Consider the following 22,697-nt stretch of genomic DNA (forward strand, 5'->3'; position numbering starts at 1 on the left):
GACATTTTGAGAAGTTAATGTAAGTAGCATGAAAACTAAATTTTTTGGCCTGGGACTATAAGGGTTAATTGAACAAGTAATTAATATAAGAAGTGAGTGCAACATGCAGTCTTTCTCTGTCTGTAGTTCTCTGACCTTTTACAACCAAGGAGGCTGTGGTTTCACTGGATCCTGCCTTGTTGACAGCTTTACATTTATACACTCCAGAGTCGGACAACTTCAGCGTGGGCACTTTGAGCATGCAGTTGTTGTTACTGAATGAAATCTCGTAATTTGGCCCGCTCTGTATCTCCTCCCCATCGTGGTACCATGAGATGGTATAAGGTGGGGAGCCCGACACTTTGCACTCCATCTCTCCGGCATCTCCGACCACTGTGTTGCAATCCTTCAACTTCCTTGAGAATGTTGGAGGTATGATCTTATCTATTAGGGAGGGAAACAAGGAGTTAGTAGTGCATCAGGACAAATACAAATGTAAATGCGTGGACATTAATAGGGCTGGGTATGAAACCTCAATGCGTTTTTGGTACAAACCGAAAGGTGTTGCACCAAGTACCAACAGCTGACACTGAATGTCTGGTCAAAAATAAGCTTGTCTCATTCTTTTGAAATAGTTCCTGATACAAATTATGCCAATTTCCAACTGGGTTTTGTTTTGACAAAGTTCTTGTATGGTTGCTTGTGTTTAGCCAACATTTAACATTTGAGAACCTAGGCATCTGTGGTTAATTAAAAAAGAAGGTTTCTGTAGAAAAACATATTCATATTTCTCAAAGGTATGAAAAAAAAGAGATAGTTTTGGTGCTGGTACCAAATGTCAACTTGGAAATTTTCAAACAATACCCAGCCCTAGCAATCAAACTCCAATTAGGAAGAAGACACCAACCTAAAACAGTGAGATTAATTTTACTCAGGTCCTTCCCGACCTCATTCATAACCTCAAATGTATATTCTCCAGAGTCCACTTTCTCAGCAGAGAGCACGTTCAGACTGGAAATCATCCGAGAAAATGAGATTTTGTATTTCCTCCCGGAGGCCAGCTCAACACCATCCTTGAACCACTTAGGTGTAAGCTCAGGGGTTCCACACACTTTGACTTCTAGGGCGGCAATGTCACCTGCCGTCACACTCAGAGCATCAGGCTTATCCACTATCTTAGCAGGTTCTGGAATCAACAGAGAAGGAGCAGAACATGCTTTTAATCAAACCTGCAGGGGAAGGAAGGAAAAAAACTGCATGAGAAAGAGAGAATTATATGTTTACAAACCTAGAACAGTCAAGTTAGCGAAACACTCCACACTCCCAGCATCGTTTCTGAGTTGGCAGGTGTATTTGCCTGCCGTGGTTGCATCGGCCTTAAAGACTTTAAGAGCGACCTGGTTGTTCTCAAAGGTGATTTTCCTGTTGTCACCGTCCCTGAGAATGTGATCCTTGTCTTGAACCCAGGACACAGTAATGGGTTCAGAGCCTTTAACAGTGGCCACAAGGGTCACCTCCTCTCCCAGTATCACTGTCATGTTTGACAGTTTCTTCACAAACGACGGGGGCTCTGAAGAGAGGAGACAAACAGCGCAAAAGGGAAAGTCAGCAAGGTGACAAAGTAATTTGAAAATCTAATATTTTTGATTTTCATTTGAGACCATCGCAATTTCTACTGACCTCTGAGTTTAACTGACGTCTGGCAGGTGTCACTTCCTACACTGTTTGACACTTTGCACTCGTATTCGCCAGCATCCGAGGGCTCTAATCCAATGACATGCAGCGTAGCTGAGCTGCCCTCGCTCACCATCTTATATTTCCTGCTCTCCATCAAAGGTTTCCTGTCTTTGAACCAGGTGATCTGGAACGGAGCTGTACCGCTCATCTCGCAGTACAGACTCACGTCCTTACCCTTCAGCCCTTCAACAGGCTGAGGTACTTTGACAAAGGATGGGGGGTCTACAAAAAGATCAGGAAACTGTTAAAGAGGCATACACGGGTAAAGTATCCATGACGAAATCTTAAAGCTGAAACCCGTAACATTTCACGTGTTGTCGCGTTCTACAGTGGCAAAAGGCCCCCAGCTAAGATGGCTGTGTAAGTTATTAAGGAAGTTTTTTGGAACTACTGCTAAGATGGTGGAATTCTTGTGGAGGGTGCGAGTGGTTGGAAATAAAGTCGAGATCGCAAAGCTGGCAGATGTTTGTGTGACTACAGTCTACAATTGGGAATTTTATGATTTATTAGTTTGCGTTATGTATGTTCTGTCCATATTTCTTCTTGAGTTCTGTGTTTTTAATTTAGATAGTTATCATTTAGTTTGTGTTTTGTACTGTTTCTGTATTTGTTTAGTTTTATGTATTTTAAAGGTGTGTCTAGGGATGGGCATTGCAAATTAGCTCTGGCTAGAAAGTGGCATTTGTTTGTGCTACATAATTACAAGTAAGATGACATAGTAAGTATGTAAAGTTCATGGAATTACAGTTATGAAAACAAAAGTTGCTGTGGGAGGTTGATGGAACAGAGATGGTTTCAAGTGGCATACTTGTGTTTAATGAAGCTAACATGACAGATACGTCTAACTTGGCAAAATTAAGACTGTTGTAACTAAAATGGTGGAGCTGTTGTAAAGATTTGTTAGAACTATAGCTAAGATGGGACGTGAAAGTGCATTGAGGTGAGATGAGATGACGGGCTTGTTGTGCAAGTTGTTGAAACTACAGTAAAGATGAGTTGAGTTGTAAAAAATTGTTGAAAAATCAACCAAGATGACAGAATTTATGTGTAAATAGTTAGAACTACAACTAAGATGGCAGATTTTTTAATGCAAGTATGTTGGGAGTTCCACTCAAGGGCGGACTCGTGGATTTTGGATGGGACTACAGATAACGTGGTGGAGTTGTGGAAATTTGTTTAAACTACAGTTGAGATGGCTGTGTTGTTGTGGAACAATTTTTGGGAAAGGATGTTGGCGTTACAGTCCAGATGGAGTTTTGGAAGTGCACTGAAACTACAGGTGATATGAAGTTGTTGTGGAAGGATGATGGAACTATAGTTAAGATGACTGAGTTGTGTAAATTGGTTTGACCTACAACGAAAACTGCCGTACAGCTAAAATGGCTAAAGTGTTGTGAATGACAGTTTTTGTTTGCATTCCTCCCCAAAAAGGGGGCAACCTGACAAGCTGATGAACATTTCTCAACAGCGGAAAAAAGGAGTCTCAAACCAAGGTAAAGGCTCTGGCCTGAACGTTTGACAATGCACCATAACGGAAGGCTATATAAAAATGTTACGTATTCCAGCTTTAAGCAATACAAAACAAACTTTGACTAAAACCTCAACAACACACTGAAGAGCCAGTGCATCAGAAAGTCAGACCATTAATAATAAATGATGATTAGGAAGTCAGTGAGAGGCTGACCTTTAACGGTAAGTGTGGTGCTGCAGCTGACACTGCCAGCATCATTCTGAGCTTCACAGGTGTAAACTCCATCATCATCAAAGCTGGTAGAGTGCAGTTCCAGGACTGCTACTGAGTCAACAAAGGATGTCCTGTAGTTGCCCCCATCTGTGACCTTGGTGTCGTGTTTGTACCAGGTCACTTTCAGAGGGGCTGTGCCACTGACTTTGCACTCCAGTCGGAGTGACTCACCCTGCTTCACAAACTTTGTGGCAGGGAGTTTCAGCACAAATTCAGGTGGTTCTGGAAAGCCAAAATACACACACGTTAGCTCCCGAAAGCATGTTGGGACATTTAAGACAGGCAGGAGGTGAGCAGATGAGATGAGCTGAGAAGATGAGCTGACAATGATGGGTTAGCAGCAGCGGCCGGATGGATATGGAAGATGTAGGTGCAACACAAAGGCAACACACAGTTTTTGAAGAGAAGCCGCAGCAGTGAAAAAGCTTCAACTAATAACAATGAAAGTGTTGCGAAGCTGGTAAAATGTGACAGAGAATCACTAGTTTTAGCCAGCGATGCAGATGTGAGATGAATACAGCCACGCAAGAGTTGATTTTAAAAATGTAAATCCAACCTTTGACTGTCAAGTCTGCACTACAGCGTACAGAGCCAGCATCGTTGCTGACTTGGCAAGAGTAAACTCCACTCTGGGTGACACCCACTGAATAGAGCTCTAAGAAGCAAGACAGCCCATCCAGCCCTGTGAAACAAGTGGGCCCGGTCATGAGCTCTGTATCGTCCTTGAACCATTTGACCATGAAGGGAGGTGTTCCCTTAAATGTGCCTTTGAAGCGTACAGTGGCGTTGGGTAGAGCCACCTGGGACTCAGGCAGCGTCACAAAGCTGGGAGGTTCTGAAGAGAACAAGACGGACCAGGTTAAAGAGGTACTCACCTTTGGTTGAGGTTTACATGACCAATCATGTTGGAAAACACTGTCTAACCTTTAACCATGAGGGATCCACTGCATTCACAACTTCCTGCTGTGTTGGTCAGTTTGCAAGAGTAGGATCCTGCATCAGATCTCTCTAGTTGTTCAATTTCAACGGACACAGAATTGTCCTGCTGAATCAGTTTGTGTTTTACACCACTAGAGATTTTGGTCCTGTCTTTCTGCCATTCCACAGAGATGGGGTGGGATCCGGATATTTTGCAACATATCTGAACAAAGGAACCCAAAATCTCTTTCATGTCTACCAGAGGTTTGATGAAGCTTGGGGCAATTACTTGTTCTGTTACCAAGAGAATAATAAGAAAGAAATTAGACTTTGTCCAACATGTCACTATGTACCACAGGAGTTATGTTTTTCACACCAACCTAGCACGATCACTTTGACTTTGCAGGTACAGCTACTGATGTGGTTTGCCACCTCGAAGACATACTCTCCTTCGTCCTCTCTCTGAGCAGACTGAATCTTTAGGCTGCTGATGGTGTTCTCAAACGTCAGCTTGTGCTGCCTGATGGACTGAAGCTCTCTGCCATCTTTCATCCATTTCACTTTGAGCTCAGGGGAGCCTGTTACCTTACAGTCCAGATTGACTGGATCTCCGACTGTAACTTTTATCACCTCAGGTTTCTCTGTGATCTTAGGAGGCTCTACAATGCAAAACAAAGTCAATAATGTATATACTTTCTTACCAAATCAAGACCATGGAAAGATTTGATAGCCATGATTAGTTAAACACAGGTATACCTTGCACCGTGAGGGTGGCAACGCACTTATCCTGACCAGCCTCATTAACCACCTGGCAGGTGTATTTTCCACTGTGTGTCGCCTCACAGGCAGGAATCCTGAGAGTGGCCACATTGTTCTCAAATGTTCTCTCAATCTTTGGATCCTCAAAAATCCAGTTCTCATCTTTTTGCCATTGTACAGAGAGAGTAGGAGAACCCTCCACAATACACTGAAATTCTGCCATTTTACCCAGAACAGTGGCAGTGTTGTCAATCTTCTTGGTAAATGTTGGTGGTTCTAATAGAGAAATCAATAAAATGTTCAAGTAAATGGTATTACCTCAAAGGCTAAAAATGTGGATTTTAAATTATAATTAAACCAACCTTTGAGGTTGAGCGTACTCTTGCAAGTACAGCTTCCCACCTCATTAGCAACAGTACACTGGTATTCACCGACATCTACAGCATCACATTTGTGCACCTCTAGACCCACAGTGCCATTTATCTGGGAGAAGCCATGTTTAGCACTAGGTTTGATCTCCTTTGCATCTTTGTGCCACGTTATCTCAAATGGACCAGTCCCAGCAATCTGACATTGTAAACAGGCACTGGAGCCCTTCACAACATCAGTTGGAACCAGCTCTTTAACAAATGATGGCAGTTCTAAGATGAGAAAAAACAAAATGTCATCTTGAAATCAATGCCAATACAGTTATTTTAAGCAGTATGGCAGGTAATCTAGAAATGGTAGATAGCTTCTTCAGGTTTTGGGGAACCTTTGCCTCCAGTTCTATATTCTTAAACCTTCTGCACAATGAGCATCATGTCTACTGGCACAACTAACCTTTGACCTTAAGCTCCATGCTGCAGCTCTCACTGCCAGCTTCATTGCGAGCCTCGCAGTAGTAAAGCCCACTGTCTTTGGCATCAGCCCCACAGACTTCCAGCGTGGCCACAGAGTTAACAAAGGCCATCTTGTGCCGATTGCTGGAGCTGATCTCAGAGCCTTCCCTGAACCAGTAGATGTCTATCTCAGGTGTGCCAGTCACCTGGCACTCAAATACTTTATTCTGACCAGGACGGACCACGGACATACGGGCTGGGGTCCGTGTGAACTTAGGAGGCTCTGAGAAATAAAATAAAACAGCAGATGAGGAGAATAAATCTCTATAAAGTTGATAATAAGTCTTGCCATCCAAATGTTTTTAAATTAAATTTTTTTATTTAGTAAATTTATTTGCTCCTTTTGTCCAATTCTTTTCTCTATTTTTTTTATAGCTTTTTGGCGTGATAGTCTCTTTGACGGAGACTGTCACGCCAGCAGAGCGTGAAACCTAACTCCTGCTGTCATGGATTTGTAAAGAGCAGTGGTTTTCTTCTTGTATTGTAAAAGGGCAGATCCAATTCAATTTAATACTGCATTTTTTCTGAAAATTTTTTAAATGGAAATTAAGTCAGAAAGTGAAGGGTGAAAATGTCCATAAAATCAGTTGGATGGAGACATATAAATGTCAGCTGAGTTTTACATAAAGAATTTTAACCTTTAACAAAGAGTGTTGCCTGACACGAAGTGGAACCAACATCATTCTGTATTTCACACACATAGTCTCCAGAATCTGAGGTTTTGGCAAAGAAGAGCTCCAGTGAGCTTGAGGTGTTGTCTTTGCTCACAGAGCAATCAGCACTGGATGTAATCTCTTTCTTGTTTTTAAACCATTTGGTGGTCAGGGGTGGTGTGCCAGAGACCAGCACATTAAACTGGACCTTTGAGCCAGGCAAAACATTCATGGATTCAGGTTTTTCAATAAGGCATGGTGGTTCTGGAAGAGAAAAATAAATGTATGCTTGTGAAATCTTCACATATAGCAAAGATCCTTTTCGTTGCACATCCACCTAATGATAAATACTACAAACATTAATTGTTTTCAAACCTTTGACAAACAAGATCCCAGAGCACTGAACAGTTCCCGCTTTGTTTTTAGCAATGCAGGTATAGTTGCCACTATCTTTACTGTTAAGATTAGAGATTTCCAGAAAAGCAACATTCTCGAAGAATGTGCATTTGTGTTTCTCATCAGTCTGGATCTCTTTCTCGTCTTTGTACCACTGTATGGTTATTGGCAGGGAGCCAGATACAAGACACTCCAGATGAGCAAACGATCCTTTGATACCTTCTGTCTTCTTCAGTTTTCTTGTAAAAGATGGTGGAATTATTTGATCTAACATAGATAGGAGGAAAAAAGAGTGAGAGGCAATGTTCACTGTAAGATGTAATTCAGCCATTTTAAATTCTAGGATACACATTAAGAACTGACCGAGAATGGTGAGTGTGGCCTCGCAAGAACTTTGGCCGACATCATTTGAAACCTCAAAAGTATATTCACCACCATCACTTTTGTCAGTTTTAATAATCTTGAGCACAGAGCTGGTATCTGTGCCATGCACTTTATATCTCTGGCCTGAGGTCAGCTCCTTGCCAGCCTTCAGCCATTTGGCCTTCAGAGGCTTTGTGCCTGAAAACCTGGCCTCCAGTGTGGCAGGATCTCCCTGAGTTACACTGATAGACTTGGCCTCCTCTGTGACTTTAGCTGGCTCTGAGATGTCAAACAAAACAGTCAGTGAAAAATCTCAAACCTAATGTACTAAACAGTACAGACAACAGAAAGTCAAGATTAGATGCACTGGATCCTTATCAACTTGTAAGGTCATGGGTCCATGGTGAATCCATCCCCAATGAAAATTTCCCTGCAGGATATAATGTAACAAAAAACAATGTTTGTTTTTTTTCAATGACACAGGTGTAAGTCAAAAACGGATTTGTCTCAGTTTACCACTGGGATTTAACAGTGTTGGCCATTTGAGAGAAAAATCTTGCTCGTAAACTAAAAAATGTGTGACTTGTCAAGTTGATAAGGATTTCCTGAACGCACCATTGGAAGGATGAAAATTCAGTTTCAAATAGCAGTTCTTCAGTATCTTAACCAACCTTTAACTGTTAACACAGCAGAGCACGTCTGGCTCCCAGCCTGATTCTGTGCCTGGCAAGAATATTTGCCACCATGTTTGCTCTGTAAGTTGGTGATGTGCAGCAGGGCAGTCTTGTTCTCATATGTTATCTGAATGTGCTCAGCCTCTTTGAGCTCATGGTTGTCTTTCATCCAGGACACAGTCATAGGCTCTGAGCCCTTCAGAATGCACTGCAAAGAAACCTCACTGCCCACCAAGGAACTTAGGTTCTCCAGCTTTCGCACAAATGATGGTGGTTCTACAAGGAAACATTTTATGAATGTTATTGGCATCTTTACAAAATATTAGCCTCGCAAAGTCAGACATCTTCCCGCACTCTCAGTCTTTTCAACAAGCGAGATCAGCTGAGCCTGACACATTTTGGACTAATCAGAGAGCTTGAGTGAGGGCTCAGATGGTAAACAGTCTATAAACTCCTGATCCAAATCCAGCAAATTCACTTATGCATAGTGTACTTTGTATAAAATTTAACTTGGCTCAGCTGAGGTATTTCTATAAGTTATTGAGGAACTGATTTTGATGGTGTTTCAGAGAAATATACCAATGTTTCTGGAGCCCTTTTCTCTGTTTATTGTTTATTTTTTATTTTTTTTAGAAATACGTATTCCTTCTCTGAATAAAGGGTTTATGAGGAAAAAGTGTAATTTTTGCCAATAAAAAAAACTTAATTGACTTAATGTTGCTATATCTGCAAACCTTTTTAGAAATAAATCATTAAACAAATGTCTGCTAAGCATTGCCAGATCAGAGTGAGCAAGAGGGAACTGTGTGCTAGCTTTGTGAGGCTATCCAAATATAGGTATGGAGCAGATTTAAAATACTTTAAAAGGTTTTTGAAATGGCAGCAGAAAAATAAGATATGTCCAGCATCTAACCTTTTAGTGTTACTTGACAATCACAGGAGGCACTTCCCACTTCATTCTCAACAGTACACTGGTACAAGCCAACATCTCCTGCCTCTAATGCCAGCACCTGCAGGGCTATCAGATCGTCTTTCACAGTGATCCTGTGTCTTTTGTCATTCCTAATCAGCTTTGTGTTTTTATAAAAAGACACAGTGAAAGGGGCAGAACCAGAGACTTGGCCCTCTAGCATCATCTCAGAACCCTTTACCACATCTTTGGGCTCCAAGCTACGCACAAACAATGGTGGCTCTAGAAGAAAACAACAGACGTGTCAGCACTGGACTACACAAGTGTGATGATGCAAAGACAAATTAAAAGATTTCATTGGAGTTTTATTGTGAAGTTGAAGGGGCTTTTTCTGAATCCCTTCATCAGCTCTAATGACAAGCAAGACATCCTCAGTGTTTACCCTACGGAGAAACCACAGCCCATTACAGCAATAGTCTCTGCAGGTGTTCTCAAATATGCCCTCATCCACGATGGCATCGATGTTGATAATTGTCATTTGAACTGAAGAAAAGCCAAATTCCTTCAATGTCACAATAAGTCTTCCTTCATTCTGGTAATGTTTCATACTAAACCAACCTTTGACTGTAACTGTACTGCTACAGCGGTCACTACCAGCCTCGCTGGATGCCACACAGACATAATCTCCACTATCCTGTACTGAACAGTTGACTATTTCCAGAGATGCTACTAAGTCAGTCAAGGCCATTGTGTATTTAGGACCAGAGCTGATCTCCATCTCATCCTTGAACCACTTAAAACTGATGACGGGACTACCCATCACTTTGCACTCCAGCCTTCCGGAGTCGCCAGTGGTAACAAGCTTGGTCGCCTCAAGCTTCCTCACAAACACGGGAGGTTCTGAAGAAGAGGTTAACATTCATTATCAGACAGAAGACATTATGTTAGTATCAAAAGAGATACTGTCACTCAAGAATGTCAAGACATTTTTATGCAACTGCACATGATACTGAAGACAGGCACCTTTAACAAAGAGGACTGTGGTGCAATCCACCTTCCCAGCATCATTGGACACTTGGCATGTGTATTTAGCAGAGTCACTGGGTTTCACAGAGTGAATCTCCAAAGAAGTTGAAGAGGCATCTTTCTTTATGAAATATGTGCCTCCAGTTATAATCTCTTTGTCTTCTTTGAACCACTTAACAGCTAAAGGAGCTGTTCCAGTGAAGGCTGCTTTGAAGGAAACAGTGGTTCCTGGTATAACATCCTGGTTGTCTGGTTTCACTGTGAACACTGGGGGCTCTGGAGGCCACAAACAAAACAAATTATGAATTTCATGTTAGCATGAAATCATTCAAGGATTATACACAACAAACATAAGCACAACATAAGCCAAGCGTTCATAACCTTTGACATAGAGTGTGCCGCTGGTTTCTTTAAAGCCTGCTGAATTGGTGGCTTTGCATTTGTATACTCCAGAGTCGGCCTTCTCCAGCCGAATAATTTGCAATGTAGCCGAGCTGTCTTTGAATTCAGGCTGGAATTTGGATCCAGACGCAATCTCCTGGTCATCTTTGAACCAAGTTATGGTCATGGGTTGGGACCCAGACACCTTACAATCCATGGAGACATCATTACCAATGCTACCATCAACTCTTTTCAGGGACTTGGTGAAAGTTGGAGGCATTATCCGATCTGGTTGTTGAAGAAAAAACATCTAATGTATTATCACAGTTTCAACTGTTTCTGGAAAGAATCACTCAGCTAAAATCCAAAAGCAAATGGCACTCCAAACTAAGCTAAGTGTAAGTCCCAAAATACAGTCAATGTTAATTTCCTGGTATTTAGAAAAATAAACAACTAGAGTAAGACGTTGTTAGTAACTAAGACTCAGATTCAGATTTTTAGCATTTAAAAAACAGCAAAATCATTATCAAATGTTAAAAAAGCAGAAACCAGGAGCTAACCTAAGACAGTGACTGAGCATGTGCACTGGTCTTTCCCAACTTTATTCGACACCTCCATCTTGTACTCTGAAGTGTCTCCTCTTTCTGCTGTAAGAATCTTCATGGTGGCAATATTGTCCTTCAGAGTCATCTTATATTTACGACCACTGATCATCTCCTTCCCATCTTTAAACCATTTCACTTTGAGCTCTGGGCTTCCAGAAATTTTGCACTCCAATGTGGCTGAATCCCCTGCAGTCACACTAATGGACTCTGCTGGTTCTACGATTCTGGCAGGTTCTGGGATAAGACAGACTCATTAGTTATTAAGAGTTGAGACACAAGAAACTTTAGAACTTGACATAGAAGCTAGAATAGGTATATCTGCATCAAAGATGTCATCTGACCTTGCACAGTCAAGGTAGCTTCACATTTTTGTTGGCCAGCCTCATTCTCAGCTTGGCATGAATACTTGCCACCATGGTTGATGGCCACTGTTGTTATCGACAAGCAAGCAACATTGTTCTCAAACACCATCTTGATATTTGGATCATCATCTCTCAGTATTTCAGAGTCTTTCATCCATTTAACAGTGATTGGAGCCGAGCCCTTAAGGGTTCCCTGTAGTTTCACTGTATTTCCCAACACTGCTGTAGCACTCTCAACCCTCTTTGAGAAAGTTGGTGGCTCTACAAAAACACATTGTGAGTCAAAAACTGACCTTGAAGCACAAGATTAAACCTCAGTCAATGAGACAGTTTTATTCAACTCAGATTTACTAACCTTTAAGTTTAGCTAGAGCCTTAGAGGCGACTTTCCCCACATCATTAGATATGACGCACTGATAATCTCCAACATCTGCACTTTCAAAGGTCTGGATCTCCAGCCTTGACAAGGAATCTTGGGAGATTATTTTATATTTCTGATCGCTGGTGATAGCTTTCTTATTTTTTAACCAGCTGATTTCAAAAGGAGCTGTTCCTGTGATTTCACACTCCAGCTGAGCTGCTGCTCCCTTCACCGCCTCTAGTGTCTGCAGTTCTTTTCTAATAGATGGTGGCTCTGGGTGTTAAAAGGGTAAGTGAAGTACAAGTGAAGCAGTTAATACCAAAGGTTGTCATACTTGAACAGTAAGTGTAAAGTAAATGCAAGATTTGACAAACCTTTAACAGCTATAAGGGTGTTGCAGCTCTCACTGCCCGCATTATTTGACACCTCACAGGTATAACTCCCACTGTCTGTGACCAAAAGGTTCATTATCTCCAAAGTAGCAACTCCAGTCTTGAAAGAGGTTTTATATTTTTCTCCATCGCTAAGCTCTCTCTCATTCCAGAACCAGTGGATGTGAAGTTCGGGCGATCCTTTTATGGTGCACTGTAAGCGTGCAGCTATACCTTGTTTCCATGTAATCTTAGGTTCCATTTTCTTGACAAAGACAGGGGGCTCTGAAATAGGTTTTTAGTTCAAAAACACCAAGATTTTTAAACATTATCAAAAAGAGAGACAGAAAAAAAAAACAGAAAAGTGTGAAAAAGAAATGCAAAATAAGATAGCAGTGCATAGTGTTAGCATCAGCTTGTAGTTGCCAGCAATAATCCACCAGCTCATTTCAAGAGATATGTTTTCATCAAAGCTAACGGAAAGATCATCTTTAAGATCTTACCTTGAACTGTTACCACAGCCTCACAGGATGAGCTCCCAGCCTCATTTGTGGCTGTGCAAACATATTTCCCAGAGTCCTTCTGTTTGGACTTAGGTATCTCAACAACAGCCACCTTGTCCTCAAAGGACAATTTACAATCCATGCTTTGGTGGACTTTTTTGCCATCCCTGGTCCAGGTGACGCTCACACCAGTGTCCTCGTCCACCTGGCACTCCAGCCTCAATGGGTCATTGACAGCGGCTGACACCGGCTCAATGGTCTTAACAAAGCTGGGTTTGTTGATGACCTTGAGCTCTGTTGTAAAGGTAGCAGTGCCGACACTGTTGGAGGCCTTGCACAAGTACACTCCCTTGTCAGTCAGCTCAAGACTTTTAATATGAAGGGAATACTTGTTCTTTTCACATTTCATGACATAGTTCCCTTCGGAGGAGATAGCTATGTTGTCCTTGTGCCAGACAACATCCATGGGTGAGGATCCAGTGAGTGAGCACTGGAACACAGCTTGTTTGCCCACATATAAAGTCATTGGGTCTGGTTTTGATACAAATACTGGTGGGTACATTTCTATGGAGAGCAGGTAGAACATAAAAAAAAGTTGAACAAATTTTAAGAAGTGGAATGTGCAGTTTCAATTTGATGATTGATGTAGGTTTAAGCATGAGAATATTTGATCCTCAACATCATATCTTGCCAAATGTGACACCAGATCCGGTTTATAAACAAATCATCACTTTGTTATTGCATCAAAATGATTCAGGGTAAAAAACAGTGCAAAAATGTATATAATTCTCTCTCTCTCAAACACACACACACATATGTAAAGCAACAATATAAAAAGGGTCCCACTGGGATCTTACCGGTGACAATGAGTGAGGCAGTGCAGCTGTCAGTGCCATGCTGGTTTGAAGCTTTGCAGGTGTATTCACTGCTGTCAGCTTTGATTGGGTTCAAAAGTTCCAGGGATGAACCGTTGTGGCGACTGAGGATCCTATACTTCTCGCTCTGTTTGATCTCAATGCCAGACTTGTACCATTTGAAGGTCACACCCGGAGCATCCTCAATTTCACATTCGAACTTGGCTTGGCTGCCGACGTTTATCTCCAGAGGTGTGATTTTCTCCCTAAACACAGGTGGCACTGTGGCACACGCAGACAAAAGATAAATGTTAGTAATGCAATCTATGAAACTCTTGCAAAAACTTATAGATCGGGAACAAGGATGGTGGAATATACAACAATGGTGGAAGACAATTCAGGAGTGACTGTAAAGGAGAAAAATAGCAAGAACATTAGCCCCATGGTTTCACAAAATGCTGCCTGAAAGAAGCTGTCATTGAACATGATTCTCATGGGGCTAGGGTTCAGGCTAAAAGAAGGAGAAACAGAGAGTTTGTGGCAGATGAAGCAATGTCAAGTTGAAGCCCTGAAAGCATGCAGAGAGACATTGGGCATGTAAAGAGAATGAACCAAAAGAAATGTGACAAACCATGGATTTAAAACAAAGGAACCTCTTGCCGCTGACATGCCAAAGTGACCATGAAAAGACCATGAAAGATGCCTGAAGGCCAGGAACATGACAACCATTACAGCAAGATGCTTATTGACTATAGAGCCTTAAGCTAAACTTGCATGGCTGTGACGGTTCTGGTATTGAGGCAATTATTGACCATACAATGATGGGGAACAAACAAGACATGGTGAGTTAGTACTATCCAGTGATCTGCTAAGTGTGCTCATGCTGAGCTATGAAATGAATATAGAGACCAAAGTGACAAATGCATCATTTCATGTGAGGACAAAGGTCTTGAATGAACCAGTTTATGTGAATGATTAGTCATTCTGAGAGAAAATGGGTGAATGAATGAATGATACATTGATTTTTCCTATTATCAAACCTCTTGAGACCACAGTGAGTCTTGAAGATGTTGTAGTCCTGCCGGCTTCATTCTCAGCCTCACAAACATATTCTCCTTGATGCCTCTCCTTGACAACTTTGTTGATAACCAATGTGTATGTGTCGTGGTCTTTGGAACACTTGAACTCTTTGCCAGATTTAACCAATTGCCCATTGAAAAACCAGTTTAACTTTGTGACGTACTTAATGGTGGTGCTAAAGGTTACTTTACTATCTTCTTCTATGGATAAATCTTCAAGGGAGGTGACTATTACTGGGTATTCTCTCTGTTCTGGCCTGGATACTGTGATCTCCTCTTTGAAGATCTCTTCCCTGTGCTCCTTCTGGATGCTCACATCCACCATTTGTTCAGTGGGGACAGTGGTGGGAGGAAGGGCAGTGGTAACAATAGCTGCTCCTACATCTTTCTCTCTACTTTTCACCGTTACTGACCTCACCTCCTGCCTTGACACCTGCACCGACTGCTCAAAAGCCATGTGAGCCTCAGTGGAAATTTTGACCTTAGATGAGATGGACTGTTCCATCCTTGCTGCCTTGGATTCCTGCACCACAACCTGTTGCTCAGCTGCAGCACATTCAACTGCCATTTTAGACTCGGTCTTGAGCGCAGCAGCCTGAGATGTAACAGCAGTAAAATCTACTGCACTCTCTGCCACACTCACTGTCTCTACCATGGATGACAGCATTTGCTTAGACCGGGCTGAGGTGACCTGCGCCCTTTGAGGTTTGTCTAGTTGCATAGTGCCTGGTTTTTCTGAACTGAGAACATGGGCTTCCTGGTACACTATGGAGTGAAAAGCTGCCTGGAGTTCAGTTCTGAAATCAGCTGTCTGAGGATATTTGCCCTCAAAAGCTAGTGTGATCTCCATTGGGGCACCTGTTGTTGTGATCAGATATGTAAACATGGCCCGCTTGGGCTCTCTTTGAACTTTGACTTCTTGTACTTCTACAGTCTGTAACTTTCCAACGACATCTGCCAGTAACACTGGCTGGTCGCTGGCCACAGCAGATTGAAGAGCATCTCTCAGCTGACGGCGTATATTCAGACTGGATGGTTTAGGGATCTGAATCACAAATGTCATCTCTTTGGGAAGAGCTGTGCTGACTTTCGATTCTGAGGCCATAAGAGACAGTTTTGGCTGTGTGGTGACAGCGACTTTAGTGGACTCAGATTTGGTGATCTCCTGAGAGAGCTCACCCATCAGCACTCGCTTCTCATCCATCACTATTGACTGCCTGACTGACTGACCTTCTTGTATCTGAACAGCAAAGTCCTGTTCTGCTGCCTCTAGAAGGACACTACTCTCAGTGGAGATCTCTTTCTCCTCAATCTGGATTGGCTCAGTGGGAACTTTTGGCTCCACAGCCATCTGGCAGGTGAATTTATCCACTGCTGTAAGACTCTCAGTGTGACCCTCCTCTAAGGCCTGACTGTCCGCCACAATGGTGACATGCATCACATTCAAACGATCCTCCTTCTGCACCAAAGCTCGCTGCTGCTTAACGTCAATAGTAACTGGCATCTCCTTTGGCAGCTGCATGGGCTGATAAGATAGCTGGAGGATGTTTTGAGGCCTGGGCTCAGTACGAAGCTGAGACTGAACGCCTGTCACAGACAAATCCAGCTCAGTGTGATAATCTGCTGTGAGCTCCCTTCTCTCTTCCAAGATGGCTGCATGACTCCTTGTCTTTTCTTGTTTCTGTGCTGCCACCTGCTGGTCAGGCTTCTCAATTATGAGAATACCCTCTTTGGGAAGTGCCTCCACAGGTTGGGTTGACTGCAGATGCAACAGAGTGGGGGCCTCTTTCTGGGGCTGGATGGTCATGGTGCTAGCCTTGGCCTCAAACTCTGATGTGTCCTCACAAATGACTGTCTTCTGCTCGTCCTGGCTAACAGTGTGCAGCAGAGTAGGACTCTTCCTGGTTTCTGCCTTCACTGGTGCTGGTTTTTCACAGGTGAAGCTCTTCTCAGATGGAAGGACATCCTGGTCTGTGATAACCTGCAGATGCAACAATTGCTCTCCTTCTATCTGTGACTGAATGGACATGGCACTGTCCAGACTTGGTAGCTGCTGAGTGGGCTCAGCCTGAAGCATTCGCTTCTCTTCAGCAGTTAGAGCTGCCTTAAAAAATGTATCCTTACAGAGATGGGCTGTCTCCTCTGCAGGCCTCTGCATGGAGAACTTGGTCTCCTTGGAAAGAGTCTGTTTTGACTCACTGACCGAAGCCAATACAGGCCGGTGCTGTTCTTTCCCAACAGAAGACTTCACAGCAGAATCTGCTGTTGCTAGCTCAGTTGTGTGGCCCTCTGCAAGCACCCTTTTCTCTGCAGACTGGGCTGAGTATAAAATCTTAACACCTTCCTTAACCTTGTAACTCATTTCCGCCTGTGGTTTGGGGATATCCTGAGACTCTTCTTTTAGGATGGACAGTTGTGACTCGACTTGATGCCCACTAACTAGATGTTTAGGTTCTGAAGTGGGCTTGACAGTAGCAGACTTCCTGTCAGCCAGAGGCTCTGTGCTAACAGTAGAAAGTGGGGTGAGCTCCTCAGCAATAGCTGACATCACCTTTGACCTCTTTTCTCTAGACGCCTGAAGCTCAATGACCTCAGGGCTTTGAATGCGATCACAGTGCTGCTCTGTGAGGTCCTGACTCTCTTCGACAGAGGATGTAAAAGCTGCCATGTGAAGCTGTTTTGCAGGAACAGCTGAGACCTGAGTTGGGTGAGTAGGAACTACAGACACCCTCTCCTCTATCTCATGAGACTGAAGCACTGCTGCCTGGTGGGTCAGCTGTTCACGATGAATAGTGGCAGCAGAGATATCTAATTCTCTAAGGGGACCCACTTGCTCACTGGGAATTATCTGCCTGTCTTCAGTGCCGATAGTGTATACCATCTGATCTGACCTTGCTCTGTCCTGGCCCGGGAGGCTGACTTGGTACAGGCGGGACTCTGTTGCCTGTTCTGTCATTGAAACCTTATAACCTTTCTTCTGAACCACAGTCTGCTGTTCCTGTTTGCGAGAAACAGAGGCGGATTCTCTGAACACAACAAGCTCAGCACTACAAGTCGCCTCCCCAAACTGGTTGGAGGCCTTACATGTGTACAGGCCACTGTCTTCCTGTTTGATGCTCTTAATATTGATGAAGCCAGATCCATCTGGGTTGGCTATAATGATACAGTTTCTACTGGGCTGGATCTGGAAAGCCCCCTTGAACCACTTCACATCAGGGATTGGATCACCACTGGCTTTGTAATTAAAAGAAACTTCTCCCCCTTCTGAACACCTTACAGGTTGGATCTGAACTGTGAAAGTAGGAGGTTGACCTGTGACCTTGAACATCTTCTCGACCCATTTCTCTGCCTGGCTAACATCAGTCTTTTTCACTTCAAGGTATGTGGTGCATGTTGTCTGGCCAAATCTGTTGGTGGCAGTGCAAGAGTACTCGCCCTCATACTCAGATGTGACCTGGGTGATTACTAATGTGAACTCCTCTTTCTCCTCTATCAGCTTGTATATAGTGGAGCTCTTTATCACTTTTCCATTGTGAGACCATTGAACAGTCGGCTTTGGAAAGCCAGACACTTTGACAGTAAACCTTGCTGTTTCCCCAGTGGTTACAGCTGCTGGGGAAAGCTGGCTGAGGAAAACTGGCTTTTCTTTTTTCTTCTCTAAAGTAGAAGAGTAATGTTTGGACTCTGGCTTGAGTTCAAGTGTTTTTGTTTTCTGTGGTAACTGGACACCAGTGTAGTAGGTCTCCTCTTGCTCTTCCACAGTGGTGATGGTGGTGCTAGAACGTTCTGTTAGGAAATATTGAGTATTAAGAATATAATATTAAGACTTAAAATAACATCCACAACACAAACACCTATGATATTAACAATTAATTCATAAAAGCAAAAATTCTTAGTCAACTAATAGTGATGGAATTTGTTTGCAATCAATTGATAAGTTGACATATATAAAGCATTTTGATTAATATCATTGTCCCTCTGCAGGTGACTGCTCCAAAATCTCTTGAATCTGGTGCTCATTAAAGACTACAATATTTGTGAATATTGATTTAGATGTTCTATTTGACAGTTATTACTAGCTCATTATTAGGTAATTCATAATCCATACTATAAAAAAAGAAAGTAATTAACATGAAATCTCTCAGTTTACAAGACCCTAATTACATATTAGTTGACTAAATGATTAAGTGAGGACAACCCTACTACATATATACTACAATCTGAAAAAAATATGAATGTTAATATGAAAAGTATGAACTTTTAATGTTTTTTATAGTGACTCTTTAAGTTTAAGTAAGCACCGCTGATTTGCTAAAAACAAAACAAAGTTTTTCCCCCAAATGGATCGATGATTCCTTTACCTTTGCTCAGCTGAAGAAAGTGGTTTATTTCTATGGTTGTATATCAGAATTATTATTATAATTTTTTATTATTATAGCTAAATAGACCAAATGCCCATTTAAATTTCATACATATAAGCAAAAAAAATTGCTTAGGTACATTGCATGCATTTTAATTGAACTTATAGAGTGATACATTCCAAGTTTTTGTTTGTTTTTGCCAGAACGCAGCTCAGGAAAAGGTCACGTTTTGGTATTGGTGATGTATAGGCACTGGTATCAAAAAAATCCTACATCACATAGGTAGTTTTTGACACCTGTCTTTTGCCTGTAAATGCTGATTGACAATGTGTGACCAACCAATTAATTCATATGTACCCATGTTAATTGTTCAAAAAACAATCTTAGACTCTGTACATCATCAAATATTTTATTATATAAACTCTTACACAAACCAACATGACGTCTGTACAAATAAATCATAAATTTCTATCTCGATGCCAGATTTCTTAAATTTACTTATTTTGCTGGTACATACCACTCATACACTCCTACAATTACACATATTTACATCAAAACTTTAAATTTAAAAAAAGGTTTCACAGTATTATCCATTTTTAAAATTTGTATTCAATTGTCTTATTCTACTATGAATAATCAGTTTGCTTCAAAATATCATTCACAAGCAGCAAAAACTCTTACACACAAAAAAAGAAAGAAAATTGCTAAATCACACAAGCAACAATATGAGTAAGAAATATGACAATATATTCTTGATAGTTTCAAGATTGACCTTTGATATAGATGATAGATGTTATATTAAACGTTATTCCCAATATGATAAAGGCTGAGATAATTTTTCAATGTATCACTAAGCATCAATAATGCTGTGATATTGAAGTGAAATATATCATTGCTTTTGCCTCTATTTTCTATTATTTAAAACACTGCACTGACTAATTTGAAACAAAACCTTTTGCATTATTACATTTTTGATTGGTATTCTTTAATTCCTCCAGCAGGATATCCAAGATATATGAATTTGCTTTCTCATTTAATTACAATTCTTGAGTTAAATCCATGTTTTTAACAACTGTTTCTATATAGCATGTAGTTTTTACTGCTTAAGATATTAAGGTATGTTACCATACTAACATATTTCTCTGATTTATTGATTTCCTAAAATCCAATCACAGCCCTGATAATTATATTTTGAATATGAATGTGATTGAATTATCATATTCCATTTTATATCTCGGTTATTTCAAAAGAAAAATCAACCTCTCAGTGAGAAACTATAAATGATATGTATTTCTGTGAATGTTTTATGCATATGAGATGTTTGCTTTACACACTCTTAATATTCCTATTTGCTGTTGTTATCTTCTTTAGTGCAAACTGATGTGAGCAGCACAATGTTAAAAACAGACTGGTAACATTATTTGAGGTGCTGGACACAACAGATGCAGTTTGTGGTCAGTTGTAAAGACATTACTTCATAATGTCGTCATTGAATTTGAAAGTTACAGCAGTTCACTTTTACCAGATAACAAAAGCAAACATAAACCCTTTTTTTCTACCAAATTGCCTTCAATTCAAATAAAACAAGTGTTGTGTCACGTTTTACACAACTTTAAATAAATAAAGAAAAAAGTGTCAGCAGACTATCACTGTCACTGTCTACACTATTCAACTGATTTTTTTTCCATGTATACATTTTTAATCACATGACAAACATTTACACACTATGTTTTTGACTAGGGGCTGGTTGCCCAAAGATTATTTAAACACTTTCTACTGTGTTAGGCAAGTCTTAGCTTTACTCTCACATGGCTTATATGAAAATAAGGAACACCTTTCTGCCAACTGACAAAGTGTGGAAAACTTGCAATTTGGAAACAAAGTTAGGCAAGCAATTAAAAGAAAGTTTAGAGGGATTATAAGTGTGAATGCATTTCCTGTTTAATTTTATATTAAGTTGTTGCTTCACTCAGTACCTATGTTTCCAAGTAAAGCAACATGACGAGGGTGCTTGGTCAGTCTTGTTTTTTTCAATTATCAATCTTAGTACAACGAGAAAACAACCTGCTTAAAGTAGTCAAGATTTAGCTACAGTAAGTTTGTCTTTGTGAAACCAGCCCCATACCCTTCAACCTCTAAAACACCTTTAGCAGCGCAGTAGTTTCAATGCAACCGGCTGTGTTTTGGATTATGCACTTATACTCGCCGGCATCACTCTGGGTCACATTAGTAATGAGCAGATTGAAATGGCCTGCCGTTTTTTCCTGGATTATACACCTGCTGTCTGTGACGCGGTCTCCATCTTTGTACCACTCTGCTGTGGGGTTGGGTTTACCACTAACCAGACACTGGAGGATAACTGGTGTCCCTACCGCTGCTGTAACGTTAGTCAATGGGATAACACATTTAGGGGGCGTCTCAGTCACCTGGAACTGGAAGCTACACGTATCAGAGGACTTCCCTTTGAACTCTATCTTGTCATCTTTTGCTGGCTCAGCAAATACATCAAAGTTAATGCTAACGTATTTCTCTCCCTGTTCGCTCGATTGATTGTCAGTGTTGGCCACCAGCCTGACTGCCCGCTGTGACTCCTCTGCCTCTTGCTCGAACTCAAACTCAAGCTCAATTTCTGACACCTGTTCGCCATCAAACGATGTGTTGCCAACCACCATGTCGAACTTCTGCGGCTGGACTTTGGCGCTTCCGAGAGACACAGCAGTCAGCTCCCTGCCTCTGGTCTTCCCTGAGAAAGCTTTAGCGTTTAACACCACTAAGGAGGCCCTACACAGAGTCTCCCCAACAACGTTTATAGCCCTACAGGTATACACACCGCTATCCTGTGATGTGACTTTACAGATCTTTAGGAAGTGGTTGTCTCCATCAGAGGAGTGCAAGTATTTCTTGTTATTGTGGGGAATTTTTTTGTCACCTTTGAACCAGGACACGATGGGAGATGGAATTCCCATTAATGAGCACTCAAACATGACAGTGGTGCCCTCGGGGGTTTCCATGTCACAGATCGGATTAATGAACCTTGGAGGCATCTCAGTGACCTCAAAAGCTATTTTCAAATCATCATGCTCCTGGGTGACAAAGTCCACAGCACCCTCCTCATAAATACTCGGTAACACATCCAAAGAAATGATCATGCTCTTGTTGTCGGCTGTGTACTCAGGAATGGTAATGATCTTAACTTGTTTCTCAAATTCTTTCACCTCATTTTCATCCAATTCTACTTCAAGCAGAATCTCCTGAGGGGAGGGAGAACGAGATGAATCATCTTCCTCCACATCAAACTCCATTACATGCTGATGGGTGACAGTAGGTGGGGCAGGCATGAACCTCACTTCCTGCGATACAACTACCACTAAAGCAACACTTCTGGCTTCCCCAACATAGTTCACAGCCTCACAGATATACTCGCCTTGGTCGGCTTTAGTAACATTGTGAATTGTTAGCGAAATGCTATCCCCATCTCTCTCCATTTTAATTCTGTCATCTGCCACCAGTTGGGTTTTGTTGCAGAACCACTTCACCTCAGGAGACGGTAGGCCAAACACCTCAGCATAAAATGATAAGGAGTCATTTTCAAACACTCTTTTCTTAATGAGAGGTTTGAGGAAGGCAGGAGGGATTCCCTGCACTTTCTCCTGAAGGGTTGTCAGGCATAAAGACCCTCTTCCCTTGGTGAGGAATCTATTCTCATCCAAGTTTATTCCAGGAGGCGTTGTTTCAATGCCCTCATCAGCAGGAGATGTTAGGAACTGAACTGGTGAGAAG

The 22,697-nt window shown here is 41.7% G+C and overlaps 1 protein-coding gene across 3 annotated transcripts in view; it reads right to left on the reverse strand.

Moving 5' to 3' along the window:
- ttn.2 (titin, tandem duplicate 2) overlaps positions 1–22,697 on the reverse strand; it is a 211,710-nt gene that overhangs the window by 147,375 nt on the left and 41,638 nt on the right. For all 3 annotated transcript variants that reach the window (XM_051402827.1, XM_051402826.1, XM_051402824.1), the window contains exons 38-43: positions 13,481–13,759; positions 3,401–3,682; positions 1,660–1,938; positions 1,268–1,549; positions 887–1,165; positions 136–423 (exon numbers count right to left, since the gene is read on the reverse strand). In XM_051402827.1, the coding sequence (XP_051258787.1) occupies positions 136–423; positions 887–1,165; positions 1,268–1,549; positions 1,660–1,938; positions 3,401–3,682; positions 13,481–13,759 (1,689 nt within the window). The remainder of the gene's footprint in view (positions 1–135; positions 424–886; positions 1,166–1,267; positions 1,550–1,659; positions 1,939–3,400; positions 3,683–13,480; positions 13,760–22,697) is intronic.

Source organism: Dicentrarchus labrax, unplaced genomic scaffold (assembly GCF_905237075.1).
Source record: "Dicentrarchus labrax unplaced genomic scaffold, dlabrax2021, whole genome shotgun sequence".
In the NCBI taxonomy this organism is placed as follows: domain Eukaryota; kingdom Metazoa; phylum Chordata; class Actinopteri; family Moronidae; genus Dicentrarchus; species Dicentrarchus labrax.